This window comes from Bos taurus, chromosome 15 (genome assembly GCF_002263795.3).
Source record: "Bos taurus isolate L1 Dominette 01449 registration number 42190680 breed Hereford chromosome 15, ARS-UCD2.0, whole genome shotgun sequence".
In the NCBI taxonomy this organism is placed as follows: Eukaryota; Metazoa; Chordata; class Mammalia; order Artiodactyla; family Bovidae; genus Bos; species Bos taurus.
In genome coordinates this window covers 31,025,532-31,052,435 of record NC_037342.1, presented here as the reverse complement: position 1 = coordinate 31,052,435, position 26,904 = coordinate 31,025,532, and the positions used below count along the sequence as shown (strand labels likewise).

The 26,904-nt window shown below is 35.9% G+C and overlaps 1 protein-coding gene across 1 annotated transcript in view; it reads right to left on the bottom strand.

Annotated features, from left to right (window-relative positions):
* The window catches only part of ARHGEF12 (Rho guanine nucleotide exchange factor 12), a 168,244-nt gene that overhangs the window by 37,859 nt on the left and 103,481 nt on the right, over positions 1-26,904 (bottom strand). Inside the window, exons 5-17 of the mRNA NM_001123033.2 lie at positions 25,282-25,380; positions 24,533-24,582; positions 22,043-22,100; positions 19,371-19,549; positions 17,992-18,069; positions 17,681-17,800; positions 16,053-16,193; positions 10,597-10,671; positions 8,463-8,555; positions 6,763-6,873; positions 6,384-6,482; positions 736-778; positions 344-449 (exon numbers count right to left, since the gene is read on the bottom strand). Of these exons, the coding sequence (NP_001116505.2) occupies positions 344-449; positions 736-778; positions 6,384-6,482; positions 6,763-6,873; positions 8,463-8,555; positions 10,597-10,671; positions 16,053-16,193; positions 17,681-17,800; positions 17,992-18,069; positions 19,371-19,549; positions 22,043-22,100; positions 24,533-24,582; positions 25,282-25,380 (1,252 nt within the window). The remainder of the gene's footprint in view (positions 1-343; positions 450-735; positions 779-6,383; positions 6,483-6,762; positions 6,874-8,462; positions 8,556-10,596; positions 10,672-16,052; positions 16,194-17,680; positions 17,801-17,991; positions 18,070-19,370; positions 19,550-22,042; positions 22,101-24,532; positions 24,583-25,281; positions 25,381-26,904) is intronic.

The window sequence follows — 26,904 nt, the reverse complement described above, 5'->3', positions numbered from 1 at the left end:
GAATTTCTAGCAACAGGTAAAATGTCATGCTTTTCTATTTGGGGGCCCATGTCACCTGGGACACTGGAGGAAGAAAATTCTAGAGGAAGTCACTCAACAGAACACATATCCCGAAGGACACACTTGGCACAGACAGGTACTAAGCTCAATTCCTGCCAGCCATAAGGAACGGGGACCATGCACTCTCAGTACCATGCCAACCTTTCGACGCCAGAACTTCATTAGGTTTTAGTAACAGTGATAGAGACCACATGTTATGCCAAGGAATGTATAACCTTTTCCTACCTAGAAAGAAAACTAATTCAGGACAACCATATCAGCTTCTGTTGACCACAGGGCTTACCGAAAATCTTCCAAGTGCCTCTGAACTTCTGGGTGGACTCTTTCTTGCATAGTCTGGATATAGTGGCGATGTAGATCCTCAGGAATAAGCTCTGGTCGTCTTTTTTCTGCATAAATACAAGAAATCACCTGATCTAAAGGCACATTCTGTGCATTGTAACTGGCACTACTTGGTGTAAACTTAAAGTAAGATAAAGAGATACTCAACATATTTTAAGTATTTTAATCTTAGAACTCACATTTCATTTACTCTGAAGTGTATTATAGGCTCTTTTACTGTTGTGATTCATATGACCTACTCGTCACTGTGTAACAGATAAAACCTCTAGAGAGGAGCTGAGCTACCTATCTACAGAGATGCAATCCTCTGGCACATTGGTGCTCCAGACTTACCTAGATCTACTGATATTTCCTCAGGAACAGAAACCTTCAGGTGCTAAAACAAAAATGCAAACAAAAAGTGAAATAGCACTTAGGGTCTTTCAGGATCCATATCAGTACTTACACAAAATAAAGAGAAAAAACTTGAATACCTATATTTATAAGTATATTCATGTATAAGCTCATTTGTGGGGTACCACCCATCTAAATTTCCCAGCTTTGGAATATTCTATGGTTTGAACTTGAAAATAAGCCCTTTCCTCAAGGATCATGTTATAAAGGAAATACCTACAATCCATTTTACTAGACGACTGGATGCTTTTGTGCCTTATTTATTCCTGTTGGCTTTGGCTTTCTAGAATGAATGAATATTGGTTTGGGCTTTTGAGAATCACTGGTTAAGATAATTGGTCATACACTGTTTGAATCAATATAGATAAAAAGCTAAACTATATGTAGATAACCATATGAAAAACTTACTCATGTATAACAATTTTATTCACTGTATTTGAGACACTCACACTGAAGACCATGATATTCCCAATCATATTCGTATATAAAGCTGAAGAACCCTCATAAGAAGTCATGCTCCCAACGAGAAAGTGCTGGATATCAATGTTGAAGCTCTGGAGTCTTAAATCTCTAGTTCTTACATCTGCAGTTCTAACTACTGAAATAAGGTAACTGTGTCATAATTAACTTCTTCTTAGCTATATTTTTTCACATGACAACTGCAGTTTGTGATCCCATTACCAGATAATTTTCTCCTGTTAATTTGGGAAATGTCTCAGAAAAAATTATTTTGCATTTGGAGAAAATATATTATCTTCTTCAAATTTACTCTGTATTATACACCCACTTAAGTCATATCCTTCCAGAATTAAAAAAAAATTAATGTAGGATCTGAAGTTTTACATCTGAAAATAAGTTACTGCTAAAAATTAAGAGAGCTCTAATATTTATTTGAAGAGCAGTTGAAATGGATTTCAAAGCTTTCTCTTTATCTGAAGTTGCTATAAAGTAGCTCAAGCCAACTTTCCAGAAGTACTTCTAGCACAAATGCAAGAAAGTATATATACGTTCATTTCTGTATGTGGGTATTTATATGAAATAATATCACCTGTGGCATAAAAGAATAATTAACAAATTAATCTAGCAGGGTTCTTACACTTTGATGTTAATAAGCAGCAAAATATAAGAAATCACCTGATCTGAAGGCACATTCTGTGCCTTAGCATGGAATGCTCTTAAGAAATGTCAAGTTCATATAAACTTCAGTATACTGTCATTTCTTCATTGAAGAAAATCATCTTAATAAATATAATGTGTAATATTTTAAACAATGGCATTATAATCAGAACCCTAACCAATCCATTCAGCAACTGAGTGACCACTCTGTCAGGATCTATTCAGTTTTGGGAAAACAGCAGTGAACAAACAGAATAAAAGACATCTGCCCTAATGGAGCTTCATTCAGGGCAGAGGAGCAGGAATACAGACAGATAAAAATAAAGAAAAAAATATAAATTCTATGGACAAAAATAACACAGGAAAGGTGACAGAAAGCAAGGGGGATGAAATTTTAAGTAAATTGGTCAGGGAAGGCCCACTGAGAAGGTACTGAAAGGGGAACTCCCCGGGTCGGTAGGTGCCCAATATACTACTGGAGATCAATGGAGAAATAACTCCAGAAAGAATGAAGGGATGGAGCCAAAGCAAAAACAATACCCAGTTGTGGATGTGATTGGTGACAGAAGCAAGGTCTGATGCTGTAAAGAGCAATATTGCATAGGAACCTGAAATGTCAGGTCCATGAATCAAGGCAAATTGGAAGTGGTCAAACAGGAGATGGCAAGAGTGAACACTGACATTCTAGGAATCAGCGAACTAAAATGGACTGGAAAGGGTGAATTTAACTCAGATGACCACTATATCTACTACTGTGGGCAGGAATCCCTTAGAAAAAATGGAGTAGCCATCATGGTCAACAGAAGACTCCGAAATGCAGTATTTGGATGCAATCTCAAAAACGACAGAATGATCTCTGTTCGTTTCCAAGGCAAACCATTCAATATCACAGTAATCCAAGTCTATGCCGCAACCAGTAATGCTGAAGAAGCTGAAGTTGAACGGTTCTATGAAGACCTACAAGACCTTTTAGAACTAACACCCAAAAAAAGATGCCCTTTTCATTATAGGGGACTGGAATGCAAAAGTAGGAAGTCAAGAAACCCCTGGAGTAACAGGCAAATTTGGCCTTGGAGTACGGAATGAAGCAGGGCAAAGGCTAATAGAGATTTGCCAAGAGAACACACTGGTCATAAAAAACACTCTCTTCCAACAACATAAGAGAAGACTCTATACATGGACATCACCAGATGGTCAACACCGAAATTAGACTGATTATATTCTTTGCAACCAAAGATGGAGAAGCTCTATACAGTCAGCAAAAACAAGACCAGGAGTTGACTGTGGCTCAGATCATGAACTCCTTATTGTCAAATTCAGATTTTATTGAAGAAAGTGGGGAAAACCACTAGACCACTGAGGTATGACCTAAATCAAATCCCTTATGATTATACAGTGGAAGTGAGAAATAGATTTAAGGGACTAGATCTGATAGAGTGCCTGGATGGAGGTTCGTGACATTGTACAGGAGACAGGGATCAAGGCCATCCCCATGGAAAAGAAATGCAAAAAAGCAAAATGGCTGTCTGGGGAGGCCTTACAAATAGCTGTGAAAAGAAGAGAAGCAAAAGCAAAGGAGAAAAGGAAAGATATAAGCATCTGAATGCAGAGTGCCAAAGAATAGCAAGGAGAGATAAGAAAGCCTTCCTCAGCGATCAATGCAAAGAAATAGAGGAAAACAACAGAATGAGAAAGACTAGAGATCTCTTCAAGAAAATTAGAGATACCAAGGGAACATTTCATGCAAAGATGGGCTCGAAAAAGGACAGAATGGTATGGACCTAACAGAAGCAGAAGATATTAAGAAGAGGTAGCAAGAATACACAGAAGAACTGTACAAAAAAGAGTTTCACGACCCAGATAATCACGATGGTGTGATCACTCACCTAGAGCCAGACATCCTGGAATGTGAAGTCAAGTGGGCCTTAGAAAGCATCACTACGAACAAAGCTAGTGGAGGTGATGGAATTCCAGTTGAGCTATTTCAAATCCTGAAAGATGATGCTGTGAAAGTGCTGCACTCAATATGCCAGCAAATTTGGAAAACTCAGCAGTGGCCACAGGACTGGAAAAGGTCAGTTTTCATTCCAATCCCAAAGAAAGGCAATGCCAAAGAATGCTCAAACTACCACACAATTGCACTCATCTCACACGCTAGTAAAGTAATGCTCAAAATTCTCCAAGCAAGGCTTCAGCAGTACATGAATCATGAACTTCTAGATGTTCAAGTTGGTTTTAAAAAGACAGAGGAACCAGAGTTCAAATTGCCAACATCCGCTAGATCATCAAAAAAGCAAGAGAGTTCCAGAAAAACATCTATTTCTGCTTTATTGACTATGCCAAAGCCTTTGATTGTGTGGATCACAATAAACTGTGGAAAAGTCTGAAAGAGATGGGAATACCAGACCACCTGACCTGCCTCTTGAGAAACCTATATGCAGGTTAGGAAGCAACAGTTAGAACTGGACATGGAACAACAGACTGGTTCCAAATAGGAAAAGGAGTACGTCAAGGCTGTATATTGTCACCCTGCTTATTTAACTTATATGAAGAGTACATCATGAGAAACGCTGGGCTGGCAGAAGCACAAGCTGGAATCAAGACTGCTGGGAGAAATATCAATAACCTCAGATATGCAGATGATACCAGCCTTATGGCAGAAAGTGAAGAGGAACTAAAAAAGCCTCTTGATGAAAGTGAAAGAGAGTGAAAAAGTTGGCTTAAAGCTCAACATTCAGAAAACTAAGAACATGGCATCCAGTCCCATCACTTCATGGGAAATAGATGGGGAAACAGTGGAAACAGTGTCAGACTTTATTTTGGGGGGCTTCAAAATCACTGCAGATGGTGATTGCAGCCATGAAATTAAAAGACGCTTACTCCTTGGAAGGAAAGTTATGACCAGCCTAGACAGCATATTGAAAAGCAGAGATATTACTTTGCCAACATAGGTCCGTCTAGTCAAGGCTATGGTTTTTTCAGTGGTCATGTATGGATGTGAGAGTTGGACTGTGAAGAAAGCTGAGCACCGAAGAACTGATGCTTTTGAACTGCGATGTTGGAGAAGACTCTTGAGAGTCCCTTGGACTGCAAGGAGATCCAACCAGTTCATCCTAAAGGAGATCAGTCCTGGGTGTTCATTGGAAAGAGTGAGGCTTAAGCTGAAACTCCAATTCTTTGGCCACCTCATGCGAAGAGTGGAAAAGACTCTGATGGTGGGAGGGATTGGGGGCAGAAGAAGAAGGGGACGACAGAGGATGAGATGGCTGGATGGCATCACCGACTCGATGGACATGAGTCTGAGTGAACTCCGGGAGTTGGTGATGGACAGGGAAGCCTGGTGTGCTGCGATTCATGGGGTCGCAAAGAGTCAGACACGACTGAGCGACTGAACTGAACTGAGATGTAGAGGTAGCTTTGTAATAAAATACAAAGAATATAGGGCAAGTCCTGGAGGAAGAGGGGGAGCCAAAATGTTTCTGTGTGAGTTTGTTTAAGATGGGAGAAATAACCATGTCTGCACGCTAATAGGGCTGATTCAGTAGAAAACAAAAGAACTGATGATGCAAGAGAGAAGGGGTACGTTTGCTAGAGTACCATCTTTGAGTAGGTATAAGAAAGCACGATCTGGATAAATAGGCGAAGAGGTAGTCTTGAACCAAAAGCAGAAAAATTCCTACATATCATCACATCAGGAGAGAAGGTCAAGCATATGGTATGACAGAGATAGGGTGACACCTCTGGAAGAAGTTATCTTCTATATGCTTTAAATTTCTCAAAAAAAAAAAAAAAAAAAAACAGCAAGGTCATCAGTTCTTGAGAAAAGAACAGGAGAGGAATTGATGGAGAGTTTAAAAAGAGAGAAGGTGTGAAACAGTCAAATAAGAGAACTGCAAATATGAAAGGACTAGAGACATGCAGCATGATTATCAGAGACGTATTAAGGGCTGTTATTTATCCTAGAGCAAGCATAATAATAAAACGCATTAGTTTAAAAACCTTATTAAGATTTCTATTGGTAAAATAAAACACTACTATTATCTACCATCATTTATATGAGTAAGATCTTTTCCATCCCTTTTTAGTTAAACTGGGCCTCCAAACTTCAAAGAGGCCAACCAGAGTCCAATTATACAAGTACTAACCTTTGGATCTTAAATATATATGTATATTTATATATACACATATATATTGTATTCTTTTTCATTCCCTTATCCTAAATATGCATATATATAAACCTATATATATACATATATATCCCTTAAAACCTTTTGTGAGAATTTATATACCTATAATTAACTTAGAAATGATAAAAAAAAAAAAACAGTCATGAGTAGTCAATAATTGAGATATAATACAGACGTCAGAAAGCACAATCAAGTCCAAAAACACGGGAGGGAAGACCAGAAGTAGGAGGCCAGTAATTCAGTATACTGAAGCAAAGACTGTAATATATTAACTTGGTAACTTACAGCAGATCGATCCAGGAAGAACTGATGGAACTCAAGGAAGACACGACGGGTCTCCTTGGAATTGGTCTGTTTATATAGGTCTGAATAGAGATAACAGAGCTGTAGTAGAGAAAGAAATGGGGAAGAAATCAAGAAAAATGTAATCTGCTAGATCCTCGTTGAGTAGAAATGTCTGAAACAAGTAGGTCACCATGAACAATGCAGTTATTACCATATAACCAAGCCTTTGAAAAATAAATTAGTAACATTTTAATCATCTTTCATATCTAATTTAGAAAACTGGCAGAAGTCTATCTACCCATCTTGCTAAAACTGAAAAGTTTCACGGTATTTGAATCAATTAAGAACTCTAAACTGGCTAAATCATGAAATACATTACCAATGTTGCAGGGTCAAACTGGGAAACTACATGGTGTAAGAAGACAGCCAAGTGAGCAGGGCGAGATTTTAGCAGTTCAATGCTCTGAAAACAGCTGCACTGCCCATTGATCTAGAAAAGTAAGTAAATATACATTAGTAACACCAACACATAAATGCAAAATGTCATGTCAGGTCAGTTAAATATGACTATCCCAATTTCACTTTGACCTTTCCTAAAAAATTCAAGGTTTAAAAAAACTTCACTAGAATTTATTATAAACAACATAGGCTATGGAATCTCTTCCTCTGAAAATAATCTCTTGGGAACAGGTTGGAAGAAAGACCATCCTGGGAGAATGCAAATCCAGAATATAATTATCAAAGAGCTCACAGGTCTACAAGTCAGTACACACACAAAAAAACAGGTTAATAACACTTCTAAAAATGTAAAGGGAGGCTTTTTGCCTAATAACAAAATAGGCGTCTTCCTTTTAGGCTAATCAAAGAGACGGTGGTAGGAAATGGAGTTGTGTGATTTTAAATAACACAACTCCTAGAATACTTGTATGTTTCCAAACGGCAATGAACACAGAAAGCAGCCAGAGCTGACCTTAACCTAGAATCATGTAAGTTAATCTAAACAAGTAACACCCATTCTGCACAATCTCTTTCAGAAAATATAAGAGGACTAAGACTTCTCAACTCAGATCTAAGAGCTCAGCATCAACCAACTATCAAAACCAAAGATATTACAAAAAAAGAAAACTACAGACTACTATCCCCCATAAACACACACACAAAAATCCTCAGCAAAATAATAGGACTGAATCCAATAATACTGGAAAAAGGAAAATAAATTATGACCAACTGGGGTTTCTCCCAGGAATGAAACAGGAATATCTGTTTCAAAATGCTAATAACACCAATTAATGTAATTTACCATGATATGTAGTTCCACATAAATTATATTAATGTAATGTAAATTTAATAACAACATCTGATGATCTCAGTCATTCAACAAAATTCAACATCTATTCATGATAAAACTCCTATCAAACTAAAAATAGAAGGAAACTTCCTCAATTAAAAAAAAAGTATCTATGGCTAACATCATATTAATAATAAATGACTGAATGCATTCTTCCTAAGATTGAGGATAAGGCCAGGAAGGCCAGGATGCCCTGTCTCACCACAGTGATTCAGCCTCATACTGGAAATCCTAACCAGCGCAGTAAAGGTAATAACAAGAAATAAAAGATAAACACTGGGAAACAAGCAAATAAAAACTGTCAGTTATTTACACAGAAAAATCTTAAAAAGTTAATTTTAAAAACCTCTTTGAAGTAGTTAGTTTACTAAAAGATCACATGAGCTTACTAACAAGGACAAGAATAAAGCCAATCACATTCCTATATACCATCAATAAACAACCAGAATTTGAAAATTTTTTAAAAATTTATAAGAACATCCCCCTTCTCCCAAGATAAAATACGTAGGTAAAAATCAATGACTTCTTATCAGCTTCAAGAGCAAGGCCATTTCTATTGGTCAAAGCTAAAATAAGCAATTAACCCAAGCAAGTAAACAATTAATCTTAGTTCTAATGAGCTTCAAATCTTTATCAATATAATTTCAATCTCCAGAAACTGTTCATTTTTGCAATAAATCAAACATCTTAGAAAATTAATAATTTGGTTTTTAGAAAGAAAAAGTCATCACCTGTTCATGTTCACTACCAAAGTCATCGTCTTCTGCTCCAATAATATGAGGTGCCACACGGGTAGAGGGACTCCCAACAAGCGACTGAGTGTCCTGGAAACATTCATAGAGAAGGAACAGAAAAATTGCCTGGTGGTCAATTTCAGAGACAGAATAAAGCCAAACTATCAAAAAGACATGGTTCACTAAACTGACTGGATTTCTTTTCCTTTTCTTTAGGTACTTTATTTTCAAAGTGGTTCTCAAATTTTCCAGTATTGATTGTTTCTTGGTCAGGGGGAGGGGGAGAAAACATTTCCCCTAGAAATAATAAACATCCTCTGTTTATACACCCTTGTTTATCTGGTTCTAATCCCTGTCTGTAGGCTTCATTTATTGTTTCATATATATCTAGACCTTGTTACAGAAAGAAATTAAGCTGGCTTACACAAACAGTTACAATTTTTAACAGTGAACGAAGGCCACAGGACAAAGGAAAAATGGCACTGTTGACATTTTGGGCCAGATGATTCTTCGTTGTGGGGGCTGTCCTATGCACTGTAGGGTCCGGAGTGGCATACTTGGCCACTGCCCACCCACAAGATGCCAGGAGCAGACTCCCGGCCATGACAATCAAAAATGTTTCCAGACCTTGCCAAATGTGCCCTGAGGGACAAAATCATTCCTGGTTGAAAATCATTGGCATAATGCAATAAAATATTCAAGTAATCACACAAACACTGCTATAGAAATGACGGTAACAAGATTGTAAAATAAATTGTAGGCTGGCAGCCCTCACTCCCTTACACATTTGGATTTGGCATGAAAAGGGGAGTGTTGGAACATTAGTATATAATGCAAAAAGTATGGGATATTTGAATACCACAAATACAGAAATGGAAGACCATATAGTACTAGAAGAAATAGTAAATTTGGAACAAATATGAAAAAAACTTGAGTTTGGCTCAAACCTGACAGCAGTTGAATGCTGTAGGATCTGGGGTTGAGCAAAGGGAGTGAGGCTATGGTGACATGGGAGTTATCTGCACAGCAGTTACAGCTGCAACTATGTACATGGACCCACAAGCTATAAATTAAGTGACTAATAAACACACAGCTGCAGTTTTTCTTCATTAAGTGTGTTGCAACTCTAAGTATTTGCATTGCCTAAACTTGATTCTGCCTTTCTGTACTCTTGCTTTTTAAACCACAAGGCTTTAATATTTTTTTAAAAATGAGGTGAAGCAGAAATTTTTTGTTTAGAGTATTAGTGAGACAACTTTTCATTTTACAGCAGACTTGAGGTTTCTGATTTCTCAACAGTCCTTATGTTGCTAATAACAGATGAATCATAATATGCTATTAAATCTTTTACTATAAAACTTTATACAAGTCCTAATCTTAAAAAATAAAATCAGAATGCTAAAAATATTCAATTAGGGATTTACAAGATCTAGCAACTCCATTTCTGATTATATACTCAAAAGAACTGAAGGAAGAACTTAAATGGGTATTTATTTATACATCCATGTTCAGAGTAGCATTATTCATGACAGCCAGAAGGAAAACCACCCAAGTGTTCACTGATGAATGAATGGATAAACCAAATGTGGTATATACACACAATGGATTATTATTCAGCCTTAAAAAGGAAGGAAATTCTGCTACATGCTAAGTCACTGATCAAACTTGAAGACATTATGCTCAGTGAAATCAGCTGGCCACAAAAGGACAAATATATATTCTACTTATTATGCGGTTCCTAGTCAGATTCAAAGGGACAGAAAGTAGAATGGTGTTTGCCAGGGCTGGAGAGAGGAGATAATGGAAGTTCGTGGACACCAAAGTTACAGCTGGGGAAGGTGAAAAAGTTTGAGAGATAGATGTGCTGATGGTTGCATAATGATGTGAATCTAACTTAATGACAAAATGAATTTAAAAATGGTTAAATTGTATATTTTATTTATTTGTATTTTACTATAAAAAAATTTAACCACATAATAATACTATGTAGCAGCTATTTTCCAATCTTTATTAAATTTCTTTAATAAGTTTAAGCTTTTTCTCCAAATTACACACACACACACACACATCAGTTATGTCTGTCATTGAAGTATAAGGAAAGTCACTATCATTTCATTGATTTCATACTCACAGTGTCCTGAATTGCTTCACTTTTTTCTGGGTTTTCCTCTAGATAAATCCTCTCTTTCAAGCCACTCTTGGGACTCTAATGAAAATAAAAAAAACAAAAACCGACGTGTTCATTTCAACAGGCCCACCAACGGAGATAAGAAAAAGCAATGTGAAAGAATAATGTTCTGAATGTCACATTTGTGTTTGTGACTATTAAATATCTTTCATATAATATTTGGCTCTGCTATTTTTTACCTGACTTTGGAAAGTCACTTATTCATTAGGCTTTTAAGTCTTATGTTGATAAAATAATTTCATCTTCAGGCTTGAGGGTTAATGTCTATCAAATAATTCTAATCAGATATATTACATATTTCAAGCTCATTAAGTCAAAATCAAACTCTACTTCCTCTAAATCCCTCTGTCCCAAACTATTCTTTCTATCCAAGTTAAAAGCATTTCTGCCTACTTATATGAAGGGAAATGAGCTTCTATTTTTCTGTTCCTACCTTATGTAAACTGATTTATGGATTCTTACAAAATTTACATGGTATGTTTGGGATGACTTAATGTAAAATACACACTCTATGATACACAAAGCTTCAATTCTGGCAGATGAGGAACACTCCAAGCAATGGGAGCCATTCTTCAGAGCAGCTGAAAATGAGATGCAAGAGATTTTTGTGTGAATGCCTATACAGAAGATATATGCTATCTGTATATATAATGTGTATGAGAGAGAGAGAACAGTAATTTCAAATATAAGCCCCACCTGGGAGAAATGGATGACTCTAGGTTAAGAGGTAGGACAGATCAAGCTAGAATAATCTTATCACACCAAAAAGAAAGAAACCTATGTTACTGGGGAGTCATGTCAAAAGGACACAGAAGACAACTTGAGAAGGAACACACTAGTCCCCTCAAAAGGGACAATTTAATAAGTATCAAAAAGAAAAATGACTGTAATGGACTGAAATGCAGTAAGAAACAGGTTAAAAATCTGTGAATTCAAAATATTACACATCTACACACATATGTGCAAACATCCCCACATTTAGTGACCTTCAGAGTATGTCAGGGCACCAATTCTTCTGAAAACAGATACGTAAGGGAAAATAATCAAATATTTGTCTTGAATTTCCCGTATAAGCTATATTTTACAGCAACTTAAAAGCTAGAAGGGAAAATTCTTTATAAAATAATTCCATTTAATGAATATAGGACGAATGACAAAATTATACCATTTTGAAATCCCTTATTAAATAATGGATGCAGGCATTTTTGCTATCAATGGAAGTAAAAACATCAGATAAAAACTTAGTGGAGAAATTTATAAGGAAGGAATTATGCTGATTTAATCTGCATACCTTATACAAACTTAACAATTGTAAAAAGACAACCAGACATTCTCCTCCTAATGTGGTGTAACAGGATATACACAGTACCACCCATGAATTGTTCTTGCCAAACAACAACCTTCAATCCTTAATCTTTTCAAGACTCTAGATCTTACTATCAATTTTCAGGAAATATATACCAGATGAATATGCTTAACACCTCCATGAAAATACAATTAGAATGTGGGTAGTTCTATTGGACATATGACCCAGTTTAACAAAAAAAATAGTAAGAAAAAAAAAGAGGAAGGAACTATCATAAATTAAGAGATTTATCAACCAAAGACTGAAGCTGTTGACTGGATCCTGCCTCAAATAAACCTACTGTAAAAAGATTATTATAAGACTATTAGGCTAATCACATTGCATGTTAAGAAAATATTAATGAAGATTTGATAATGCTACTATGGCTCTAACTTAAGTCTTTTTTTCCTCCCAAAGACGCATGTTAATGAAATAATATCTTGGATTTACTTTAAAATATCCAGTATATGGAGAGTACGAGGAATGAAGGAATACAGACAAAAGTAAGTTTAAGCACTTGTTGATGACTCTGAGCTGGGTGATTAGGTACATGCGGGAGTTTATTATCTTAGTCTATTTTTGAGTAAGTTTGTTATTTTTTAATTATTTATTTATTTATTTTTGGCTGCACTAGGTCTTTGACGCTGCTCGTGGGCTCTCTTTAGTTGTGTGTGGGGGCTTCTCTCTAACTGAGGCGAGCAGGCTTCTCACTGCGGTGGCTTCTCCCGTTGTGCAGCATGGCCTCTAGGCACACAGGCTTCAGCAGCTGTGGTTTGTGGGCTCAGGAGCTGTGGCACGCGGGCTCTAGAGTCTGGGCTCGGTAGTTGTGGCACACGGGTGTAACTGCCTTGCAGCATGTGGGGGCTTAGTTCCTGCACCAGGGATGAAACCTGTGTCCCTTGCATTGGCAGGCGGATTCTTAACCACTGATCACCAGAGAAATTCCTCAAAGTAACTTTTAAATTAAACATCAGCTGCAAAATGAAAATCAAAGAGGCAAATGCTCTAAGTTTTCGATGATAATTTGCGATCAAAGGAAATCAGTCCTGAATATTCACTGGAAGGACTGATGCTGAAGCTCAAGCTCCAATACTTTGGCCACCCAGTGTGAAGAACTGACTCTTTAGAAAAGGACCTGATGCTGGGAAAGATTGAAGGCAGGAGGATAAGGGGATGACAGAGGATGAGATGGCTGGGTGGCATAACCAACTTGATGGACAGGAGTTTGGGCAAACTCTGGGAGTTGGTGATGGACAGGGGAGCCTGACATGCTGCAGTCCATGGGGTCAGAGAGTCAGACACGACTGAACTGAACTGAGCTTCTCTTATGAGAAGTACATCCATGGGCATGTGAGTATTCTTTAAAGCCTTCTCTGAGGTGAGGAAGAGCAGGGAATTTCACAATGCTAATGATATCACAAACACCATAAGGAGGTTATTTTATAAAAAGGAGCAGAAAATGGAAAAAATGTAAGGCATTGATTGGTTCCTACAATCTTAATATAGTACAACTGAAACAAACACTGAAATCCATAAGCTAAAAGCAGCAAATCTCTAGCTTCAAAAAGACACCTGTAGGAACAACATGAGTTTGTTACGTGTTCAGTGAGTAGTCTTCACTGTATTGCCTCACATGTGGATTTCCACAGCATCCACTTATTTGGCCTCAATTGCCTCATCTATAAAATGGTGACATTTGCTTTTTTAAGATCACTATGAGAGTTAAAAAGAGTAACTGTAAAGCATTAGGTACAACTACTGTCACAAAGTAGGTATTCAATAGATGGTGACAATTTGTCAGCCATTTAACACACATTTGTCAAGTTCCTCTTAAGCCAAGTAGTCGTCTTTTCTTACTGATCTCCCTGTCTATTTACTTCAATTCATTTTCGACACGGACATGTTTCTGGCTGTGCCTCTCTTCTGCATGCAAGATACAGCCCAAACTCTACTCATTCACTCTTGTTCAAAGACCAATTAGACACCAGACACATGTCGAACAGTCTGAATTCACTGGACTGCCTGTTTCTACACTTGCCAATTCACTCTGTATTTCATAAAGTGATATTTCTAAGCCACAGATTTTATGGTTAACATTTCTGTAAATAAGATAAAATTCAAATTTTTCATTTCCATCACTTGTTCTGAGTTCCTACAATCTCATTGTCTTCAGAGATATAAAGTCAAATATGATGGTGTGTTGCTTTAGAGATATCTAAACTTAGAAACATCTACCACTAGAAACATCTAATGGGAGAGATAAGCCATGCAATCAGAGAGGAGATGCAGCACTGAATCAAACAGAAGAAATGTGAGGATTCCCAGAAGCAGCACTGCTAGAACAAGTTATAACTTGAACTCAAGACTTTGTTTGTAAGATCAACTCCAGCCATTTTAGCATTAATATAATCCTAGTACACCTGTAAAATTTTCACTGCTCTCCCAAAATATAATGCATTTTCAGACCTTGGAGCCTTTGAGTGCTGGTATTTTGAAATTAGGTAGAGGCAATCACTTACTAGCTGAGTAAGTCTGGCAAGTTAGCTAACTCGCTTTGGCCTCAGTTTTTCCTTTTGTTTAAGTAATAACAATAGTACTACTTCATCAGGCTGTTCTGAGAATTAACTAAGATAAAAAATGTATAACACCTATTATAGCTGATGGTATTAATACATATGCTCAATAAATGTAAGCTACTATAATTCTTTTCTTGAGGCAAAATTGAAATCTATCAAGATAATTAGCCTATCTAATCATAATACTCCTATTAGTAGCTTTCAAAATAAAAATATCCTCAAATCTTCCTTGCACGAGGAACTGAGTCACTGGGCCTAAGCATCAAGATACCCTAAATGGTGGTGGCTTAGACAAGTGGCTTTCAATTTTTTTTTTTTTTTTACAACCTCTACTATGAGAAATTTTACATTATTAACCAACGTGTGCACATACACACACAGCTATACATGTGTGCATGTGTGTATACAACAAAAGTCACAAAAAGTAACACTTACCTCCTTTACATGCAAAGCACTCTTATTTCTTATTCTATTCTTTTTTTAAAAAAAAAATACTGGCCCCAACCCACTAAACTGATTTTATGACCCACGTTGGAAAAAAACACTGACTTACAACAGATTATTTTCTTCATCATTTTTAAGAAGGGTGATCTATTTTGAAGTAATTATTCCTATTACTGCATACTACTTACAAAGTATTGCTGAGTATATAACACTTAAGTATTCATATAACTGTGACACTACATCATATTCAGCTTAAAATACTTTCTTTTTTTTTTTTAACTTTATTTTTAAACTTGACATAATTGTATTAGTTTTGCCAAATATCAAAATGAATCCATCACAGGTATACACGTGCTCTTTCTTATCATCTTAACAGCTATCCATGTTCATCTGGCAATTTTTGGGTTAACCAAGAAAGAATTACTAAACATGGGCTATTAACTGAAGTCTAAGAGGACTAAGGCTTTTCCTCTTTGAAATGGCAAAGTGCCCCATGATTCGAGACTGAGTCACTCTGACCACAAATGGAATATTAACATGCTCTTAAAGATATCAACAGTTGGCCTCTCGGTTCAGTAAGAAAGCACCGGCATTATTAACTTCTCTACCCACAAACAAGACGCCTGCTGGGAAATTCCATCTCCTTAAAAGAAACATTTGGCAATGGTGTCCAGGGGAAAAAGTGAACTCTGGAATTAAAAGCTCATATACAACAGGGTCCAGAATTTCTGCTCATCAAATTGCTATATTAAAGATGATGGTGACCCTGAGGGATGGGATGGGGAGGGAGGTGGGAGGAAGGGTTCAGGATGGGGGGCACATGTACACCCATGGCTGATTCATGTCAGTGTATGGCAAAAACCACTACAATATTGTAAAGTAATTAGCCTCCAATTAAAATAAATTAATTAATTTAAAAGATGATGGCGATAAAAAGAAAGTAAAAAGAACGCCTGTAGTTCCTATAACTTACAATCAAATCTGGAAGTGGGGCTGTAGAGAAAAACACCAAAATACAAGTGCAGAACACTCACATCAGCACTGTCACTACCGGGCCGAGAAGCATCTCCGCTGCCACAGTCAAGTCTGCCTAGCCCATCACCAGGATCTGCTTCTCCTTCACCCACTGCTAGCCCGTCAGCTAGCGGCTTGGAGGATGTAACTACAGCTCCATCCTAAAACAGATTAGGCACACATACATTAAAAACAAACAACAACAAAAAAACTCTTTCGTTATTGACCGCATAAAGAAACAGAGTCACACTGCAACCTCAATGGAGACTGTAAAAAGTTGGCCAGTTTGATGTGATCAAGAATCACTAAAAGTTCTAAAAGTCAAAGGCATAAATAACTATTAATGCTGTGGTTCTAAAATGGCATGACCTTGAAGACAGGGAAAGTGATATTTCAATAAAGAGAATAAATATTCAAACTTCCAAATAAAAGCAAAAAGATAAAATAGTTTAACTTATGTAATTAATATTCCCTGCCTGTTAATAAAGATTATGACACTATAACTTGTGGTTAATTGCCTTCCAACACTTTACAACTTCAATAAATTGCCAATTCTGGGACGCAATGCTATACTGCAAACTATTATAAGCTTTTAAATTAGGAACCACAGTTTTACTCTTGGAACCGAGTAAGATTGCTGTCTTTGCTCAGTAGTAACAACAACATAAAACATTACTTATGTCAATTACTACTAAGGCAGAATACTCAAAGCTTCATATAGCTAATGGAACTAAAAGAAAAAAAAAATGTGTAATGAAAAGTACACTGAACCCGGAAGTCAAGAGGCCTTAAAAATGTGTGATCTTGTATGAGTCATTTAACCAAGGTTTCTCAACCATGGCATGATTTTTTTTAACTTTAAAACGAGCAGATTAGGATAGATGATTGCCGTGTGAAGCTACAGACCTAACTCATGAAGAATAACAAATAAGCAGCTTTTACTCATTGCTCCATATACCAAATCTAAACATTACAGAATATAAATCTGGTTGACATACAATGCTGAGCTATTCTTCTAATGAGACTATCATCCTCATAACTTACACCTATATAGCTAATCTATTTTTAAATTTAAAATATAGTCATTAAGAACATGAATGTGTTTTAAATTCGTCAGACTGAGTTTAAATTCCAGTTCCATGTTCCATTTAGCTACATGACCACAGACAAGTTATTTAACTTATCCAAGTTTTCTTTAAGTGTTTATGTAAAATGCGGGGAAACAACAGTAATATCTAATCTCAGAGGGTTGTTTTGCAGATTAAGTATGAAAAATTATATATCCCTACTTAAAATATAATTGCCGGTCTGTTTTCAAATGGCAGAATAAACCTCAAAATGGAAATACATGTATTTAAATACATTTCAGTAATTTGTCGTATCAAAGCAAAAACACTCAATTCATTCTAAAATTACTGTGGAACAAAGAAGTATGATATCATGACCAAACAATCAGAGGCCTACATTTCTTTTTTTTCGCATTTTTTTTAGTTGACCATTATTTCTGTAACATCCTACACAGGACATCCTGTTGGCCTATACTAGAAAAAATAACTTTTAAAAGGGCTAACTGTAATACCGTCTGACACATTCCCAGAAGAAAATTCTCCGGCAAAATGGCGCGCAGCACTTTTAACAGTGATGTTACCTGAGCAGAGCCTGTGGCTTTGGATAACTGCTCTTGCAGCTGAGGAATGTGTTTCTTGGCCTCTTGGATCTCTTTTAGCAATCTCTGAGCAGGTGTTCGGTTGTAGTCTTCCTGCAATAGCTGAAAAGTTATAAAAATATTTCAAGAATTAACTACTTATGTCAAGAAAATATCTGAAAAGTCCATTCTTAATCAATAAAATAGCTGATGGCACTGATTATCAATAGTGTCTGATTATGATAAGTACCAACTCAACTATGCCCACTCATGTTTTTACTGGCCTGTAAATAGCCCCATTTCTAACTTAGTACCTGAAGCCGTTCCTGTTCTTTCTGTAACATTTTTCTCAGAATTTCTACTTTCTGGTTATGAACCACATTGTTTTCTTCCTAGAAAAAGAAAAAACAAACAAACAAAAAAAACCAAGAACCAACACAAGGAAAGTGAAGCTAAAATATGTATTGAAAATGAGTCATACGATGTTACATTTCAGCTCCAATTTTCAATACCTATCAGGATTTTCTGTATTTCCGGTGGTTATGACACCAAGCTTTCAGATATGACACTGAAGATAAAAGGTTATAGGGAAATTTCAACCTTTCTATTTCACTTTTGATAAAAAACACTAAAATGTTAATATCACATTCAAAAAACACTAAATGTTAATATCAGTTGGAGAAATGAAGTTGACTTAAATGTAAGAATAGTATCTTATACTTTGCCCTCCCTTGGATCTTTACTATCAAATCCCTTGCATGGCTCAAATTCCCAGTATTTCCTACCTGAAATATTAAGACCGCTCCCTAATACATCTCCTGCCATTTCTCCCAGTTTTATAACCCTATGATATTTTATCAAATTAGTCTTCCTAAAATCTTGCTATAATCACATCAGTCAAAAAATATGTAATATATCCTTAATGATCCAGTTACATGTAAATTAGCTTCATTGTTGAGACTCTTCAAAATACATAGTCTTACTTTTCCAAGCTCATCTCCTACCGTATAAATCTTTAACAAGCACCAGCCAAACAAAAATTCTGGCTATTTCTCCCCAATACTTGATGCTTTCTTGGCTCTTTACCTTTGTTTATCCTACTCTCTCTACCCGGGTTGCCTTCCTCCCCCTGACCTCCACTGCCACCACTTGAATGTTAACTGTTCTTCAAAGCTCATTTCAAATAACAGCTTTCCATAAACTCCTTCCTTATCGCAAGTGGATGTGCTTTCTCCCTGCTTTGAAACCTCACAGAATTTAATATTTTCCTTCTAATAATGTCAACATCCTGCCTTTGTAGTATAATTACCTGCATACCCTTTATTCAATCTCAAACAACAAAGGTTTATTAAGTATCTAGCACTATATGCCAAGCAATATTGCAGACTCTGGGGAAACATAATGAACAAAAAACCCCTTTCCTCTTAGAATATATATTCTAAGAAGACAAAGGACCTTGACCACAGATATCTTAATTGTATTTTTGTGGGAGGTACACTGTTTTGTAGATGTAAGTGTTAAATACTTGAATTAAATCTGCCATCCCAATATTGTGCAATCATTCCAATCATTATATAATTTTTTATCAGCAGCAAATTATTTTCTAGAATCTTACACTTTGAAACTCTTAACATAAAGCAAAGGCATCATTCATTATATAACGACATTTACAGAGACATTTTCCCACGCTTACCCCCATGAGCACAGGACTAGTAATTCTCTCCATATTCCCAGATGCACCAGGTGAATGGGGGGATGTCATGATGGGAGACATATGTCCAGTGACTGATGGCTCTACTTCAGAATCAGCAAGTGGAATCTGGGGCGACCCAGGGGGGCGTCCCTGAACAGTGAGAGCTACATAGGAACCAGCTTCCAGGAGAGAGATGGCAGAAAGGGGAGGAAAGGGAAAATAACATTGTCAAAAAAATTTTACAGCATTTTACTACTTAATCTTTGATAGTTCTAAAATATCTAGTTATGTGAGAAAGTTTCATCATCTGCTGGCTAATCATTTCTCCACAGAAGAAGAATCCAATCTGTTATTTCTCTTTTATGACTCCCCTACAGATCTAAAAGAACAATGCGATTTTCAGATAACAAATTATTACTCATAAGATCGGATATTACTTAAAAGCAAGTAAGATTTATGACACCAATAATTTTTTTAAATTTAGATATGAATGAGTTGTTATCAACCATCTAATGGCTATGCTCAATTTCTCAAATGGAAATTTAAAAAATCACCATATTAAGATGATACTAATTAAGCAAGGCTTAACTAACTCTGTAATGATGCAATTTTAAATTAACTTTAAAAAATCAGTGTGACAAAAAAAAAAACCCACAAAAAAAAAGAGGAAAAAAAAAAAGCCACAACAGAAAAGTACTAAGTTTTAATTTTAAAAATTTGGAGGAAAAGACAAATTGAGTATTTTACAGGGGAAAAAACTATAGAAAGCAAAGTTACCCATAACCAGAGACTCAACAACAGATATTCATTATTTATCTAGAATAAAAAAACACTTTCCAAATAAATAACTTTTCTAGATAACTGATCTTTAATGACAGAACCTTTCTCTTATACTTTAAATTGTATTTCATAGTGTTTCTTTCCACTTACTCTTCCATGAAACTCAATGGCAACTATTTCAGTGTTTCAAGTTCCAAAAAAAAATTTTTTTTTACACTTAGTCATTAATGCTGTGATACTGGGGAGACTTTAAGTATATACACTTTTAAAGTTTTTCAATCAAAAACACTTTGTGACTGTCACAAAGTCATCTGATGTATCTTGTTGACTTATCCATGTTTGTCTTTCAAAGCTTCCTGGTTCTTCCCTTTCCTTCTTTGGATATTTTAAACTGGTTTGATTTGAAATCACTTTTATCATGTCCAGAATCTGCACTGAAGAGCAGGACATGAGGGAACTCTACTACAAGTATAGTACACAGGGTTTAGGCATTTCAAATTTATATCTGTTTTCAATACTTAGACTGTTTTATGCTTATTTTGAGTTTTCAGCTAGGCTCTTGTTATTGGATAAGTAATCTACTGCTATAGTCCAAGGATTTAAGTAAAACTGATATTGGAACACAGTTACCAGGCATATATTTATTATCATAAACCATATTTATATAGTACATAAAAATTTACCATGTCGTAAATTTATATGTATATATGTATTTATTTAGTACATAAATATGTACTAAATAATACTATATACAAATATGCACTAAATAAACATATATTTATTTAGTGCATATTTGTATTGTCCATAAAAAAGTCACAGTCTCATTAACTAAGTAATCAAATTTATTCAGGTATGAGGTCTTCTAATTCTGATCTTCCCATTTCTTTTTAAAATGTACTGAAGTTAAACACTAAGAACAAAGTGACAGATTTAGAGCACTAGTACTCTGATGAAAAGGTAAAGGAATTCATGGGTTACTTTATCTAAGCAATAATAAGGCCAAGAAAGATTCCAGTGTATTAAATTTATTTTAAAGATGTTCACTTACCAAAAAGAAGTAATATTAAATAAAGAAGTAGTGTTTCTGCTTGGCCACAAACACCTGTCTCTTAACTGTAGCCTACTATCCTGTGGAATAGTCTGATAGAGCAGATTATAAATTCTTAACCCTGGGGATTTCCAAGAGAATATCACTCCCCTGGATTATTTAATCATTGGCTTATCTGAGAGAATATGATTATGTTACTTCAAGTTCCATTTCAGTTCATCAAACCATTGTGTCTGATTTTCTAACCTATTCTCTTTCAGGTCAACTCATCCATTTCTTTCAAATGTTTTCAATATAACCAAGAATGACAAGGACATTATAATCAGCCATATATATGAAGTGGACTAAAGATGAAGTGAAAAACAGTGAGTGTTAGTCACTCTTTGTGACCCCATGGACTGTGGCCCGCCAGTCTCCTCTGTCCACAGCAATTCTCCTGGCAAGAAGACTAGAGTGGGTAGCTATTTCCAACTGAGGGACCAAACCTGCATCTCCTGTATTGCAGGTGGATTCTTTTCTGTCTGAGCCACCAGGGACTAAAGATAGTTATTAGTAAGTTAAGAATTTTCACCTCAGACTTTAACATAGGGGTCAGTAAACTCCAGCCAAGGGACTAAATTCAACCCACAGATTATTCTGGCAAATAAAGTTTTACTGAAACACAGCCATGTCCATTCACTGATGGATTGTCTATGCCTACTTTTACACTATAATGAGAGTTAAGTGGCAAACTATCTGGCCCACAAAGCCTAAAAAAATTACTATCTGGCCTGTTGCAGAAAATGTTTGCTGATCTTTGCTTTAAGGGTTTCAGAAAACAAAACTGAGAATAACATTCACTTACATTTGATTAGCTTCACCACTTCCAAATGGTTTGAATGAGTCACCAGAGTTCCATTCACCTATAAAAAAATGAAAACAGTGTGTGTCAGATACATTCTAATTGAGACAATGGATAAACTGACTTTAGGAATTGTTATACACAATACAACCAATTATAATATAGTAAACAGGCCTACATAAAAACGTGTATATATCTGGTTCAATATTCACTTTTACCACTATTCTACAAGGTATATGTGTGTGCATGCAAGCAAAGTCACTTCAGTCATATCTGACTCTGTGTGACCCTATGGACTGCAGCCCGCCAGACTACTCTGTCCACGAGATCAAGGCAACAAGACTGGAGTGGGTTGCCATGTCCTCCTCCAGGGGATCTTCCCGACCCAGGGATCAAACCCCTGTCTCTTATGTCTCCTGCACTGGCAGGCAGTATCTTTACCACTAGCACCACCAGGGAAGTCCTCTATAACGTATACTCAGCAACAAAATGAACTTGAGCACCAAAAAAGGCCTTGCTTTAAAGGACATTATAACTTATTCACCATGAAAAATGATAAATATACTATGCAACATATACACAAATCCTTCACAGTGAAGAACGCTTGCAAATAGAAAAGCTCTTTATGCTTTTAACTGCAAATTCATTGGTTTTCCAAAAGCATAATACATTTTTCAAAAGATGAATAACAATATTCTACAATAATATTCAATTTACCTTTTGTTTTCTGATCATGACCTAATCTTTACAGAGAAAATTAAATTTTCAGGCAGGCTAAATGTAGGAAGTGTTCTCCAGAATTTCCACTAAGCCAGAGAAATTAAAGTAAAAATATCAAACATGGATCTAATATTAACATTATTTTTTCTGAGGCAAGTAATACTAATTTTTACAAGTTCAAACTTATCAGTATATAAAATCGAAGCAAAAGTACACTTGTCATGCCCACCAGAGATGATCACTATTAAGCATGATGCTTAATCTTTGAGATGCTATTCTAATATCAGACAAGCATACACACACATTGTAACTGTCTTTTTCTGCAAATAAAAAAAATACTGTTTTATTGTATTATGGATGCCTTTCAATATAGGTACAAATAGACCTAATCTACTCTTTTTAAGAGCTAGAGATGTAATGCAATTTACTTCTCTGTTGCTGCTAAGTCGCTTCAGTCGTGTCCGACTGTGCAACCCCATAGATGGCAGCCCACCAGGCTCCTCCGTCCCTGGGGCTCTCCAGGCAAGAATACTGGAGTGGGTTGCCATCTTCTTCAATTTATTTCTCTAGCCCTCAGCTTATGCATATTTAGATTGCTTACAAGTTTTCAACGTGATAAAGCTTAAGTAAATTTTCCTATACACATATCACCTCACATTTGAACACCATTTCCTTAGATAAGTTCCTAAAGCAAGACTGTGGTCAAAGTTTATATACTTTCTAAAAATATGTAACTTTTGATATCTATTCACAAATTTCCATCCAAATAGGTTTTACCTAATTTATATTCACAAGTTTATAAGAGTAGATTCCCAAACTATATCAAATGTGTATTAGCAGTCTTTAAAATTCCTGACAAGCAAATATATTTTTACCTATCATTTAATTTCTACTTCTTTGCTATCAATGAGATTGGACATATCCTCATTGATATATTATTTATTTCAATTACGCTGGGGAACTGTCTGATAAATTCTTTGCCCATCTTTCTATTAGACTATTCTTTTGTTAGTAATTTAAAAGTGTTCTTTATAGTATATTATATTCTATAATATATTTCAAATATTTATTTCCAGATAGTTCTTTGTAAATATGTTATGTCTTTTCCTGTACAGTAATTTGATTTTAAGTAATCACATTAGTCAGTTGCCTAATAATTAGTGACTAATCGGGAGGCCTGGCGTGCTGCGATTCATGGGCTCGCAAACAGTCGGACACGACTGAGCGACTGAACTGAACTGAACTGAACTGAATCCATACTTACTCTACTGATCAAAACTCAAGGCCTATTTCTGGACCCTCTATTGTGTTCCACAGATAGATCCATATTTATACTATAGTCACTTGCTTTGAATTAATCTATACCATTTCACCTCCCACTTACCTCTTCCCATAATACCTTTGCAAAATTTGTTTAGAAGAAATAATCATTTGGAAGTCTGACAAGGAATGGCACACCTCCCAAATTTATTAATACATTATGATGAGAATTTCTTGCTAAGAGATTAACTTGGAGAACTAAGGTCTTTACAACAGTGAGCTACTCTCCTGCCCAAGAACACACATGACTCTATTTATTCAAAACTTGTATTATGCTTTTCAGTAAAGGGTAACATTAATATTAAGATAAATGAAATAAATTTTTATAGTCAATAAATCCATCACCCTATAATGTGCAGCTTTTAATAAAAATTCAAGCTAAAAAGTTAAAATATGGCTAATATATGCTGCCTTATATTTCTACCATAAATTTCCTAACAGTCTTTTCCTTACCTTGATGATTCGATCACCTGTCTGTACTCCAGCCCGCATGGCTGCTCCATCTGTAACAGAAATTAATTCTTAAAATGTAATTCATTTACATTCACTGACAATCTTCTCAAAAGAGAATCATGTAACAAAACAGTGAAAAACATGGATTGTAAAGTCAGACAGACAAGGTCCAACTCCTGCTTCTGCCACTCACTAGCTGGGTGACCATGGTCAGATTTTACGTTTGTTTTTTTTTTTCACTCTAAGACTCAATATCCCCTGTAAAATGGAGATTAAAAAGTACCAAAGTACCTCCCTCAAATTACAGCAACTAAAATAAAGTATTCAATATATGGTAATATTGCAGTAGTATAAGATATTACAGTCATTTGAGGGGAAAAGACAGATATTTTTGAGCCTACGACCATTTCTTTAATCTGTCACTACCTAAATATCTCTGTTGCCATGAAGAAAAAAAAATTACAAAAACTTCTATAAGTGATGATGCTTAAAGTATCATGACTAAAGGGTCATGTGATTTTTCTAAAACATACAAGAACTTTTTTCTTTCCATAAAATACAAAAGGAAATCAACTGGGATAAATCCATGCCTATAACTAACACTAAAGACAAATCTAGTACAGTAAGGCCATATGACCTATAATTATGCAATTATTTTATTCTAAGCAATAGACATTATTTAAGCTTTTCTATTCTTACTCTGTTTGCTCCCAGTGACAAGACTGTTTTTTTTTTTAAAAATGCCTTGCCTTCTTTGACAGACTGTACGAACACTGGATTGTCTCCACTGACCGTCAGCCCAAATCCATTGTCATCCTTCTGGATGATCACACAACGCTGAACAAGACCTGCACGAGAACCACAGGATAAAGAGAGAAGGGAAGAGAAAACAGAGGGGAAAAAAAGTCAATAATCATATTCTTAGTAATGAACTGCATTCTACCTGGAGAAACACAAGGCAGCACATGAAACCCATATAAAAATAAAGAGCACTAACCCCGTAAGCAAAACACACACAAGAATATCACAGAGTCATATATATTGGTTTCTCAAAGGAAAGGTAGGATTGCTCCAGGATTAAAAATAGCTAAGGCGAACTGGAAAAGGTAAAGTATTAGAGAGGAGACAGACGGAAGCCCATTCAAGTCTATGCAATTTATTTGTAATATAAAATTCTACCCCCACTTCGTTGTGTTTTTAAGTGCTCTAAATGGTATTTAAACCTAAGACAATTGAACATTCTGGGACATTACGCTAGCAGCAGCCCATGGTACACTCTAGAGAAGTTCAGTATTACTCTCAAAAAAACATATTCAGAAAAGCAGACTATTAAAAAGAAAGGAATGCTTAGAGAGCACCTGTGGCTCTTCTGAAAAGTCTAACGGAAAGAAACACTTTGGCTTACAGAAATAATAAAAAGAAAAGACAGTAGAAAAGATAAAAGAACTTGTGAACTTAACCAGCTCTTTGATTTCTTTCATATACTTACCTGATTGCTACAGAGAAATTTGTTTTCCTTCCAGTTAAACAGCAAACAAAAATTGTCAAGGTAAGGTGAGAGAAAGAAGACCACAACCAAAGGAACAGGGATAAAACAGAACCCTGATTAGTGCCCAGGGCTGTTTTTATCATAGAGCAAGATCGGGAGATCCTGAACTCTGTGTTAGTCAAAGGTTTAATATATACTTCCAGCTTTACTGACTCTAAATGCTTCACCAAAAATGAATATGTAAAAACAATATATAAAAATAACACAAGTATAATGATGATTAGCAAATAAAAACTACTTCAAAATTAAGGTTTTTATACAGAGGTATGATCTTTTAAATAACTTTGGTGTACAAAACAAAGGAAGTGCTAAAGACTGCACGTTAATGAATATACATGCATATTTCTTGCTATAAATGAAATGACACAAGTTATGAGCTTCCCTAGTGGCTCACATGGTAAAGAAACTGCTTGCTTTGAGGGAGACCTGGGTTAGATCCCTGGGTTGGGAAGATCCCTTGGAGGACGGCATGGTAACCCATTCCAGTATTCTTGCCTGGAAAATCCCATTGGACAGAGAAGCCTGGCAGGCTACAGTCCATGGGATTGCAGAGTCGGACACAACTGAGTGACTAAGCACAGCACACATGACCCTGCTACAGATGACAAACTAGAATAACTGGATCCCTAAATGGAAAAGAGGAATCTTAAACCTTAATTTATTAACTGACAACAAACCATGAACCTTAAGATAAAAGCTAAAACTTTTCATAAGAACACACAGGAACAAATCTTCAAGACCTTAGGATAGGCAGAGATCTTTCAGGATGCAAAATGCACCAATCATAAAGAAAAACCCAGCAAACTGGATTCAAAATTTTAAA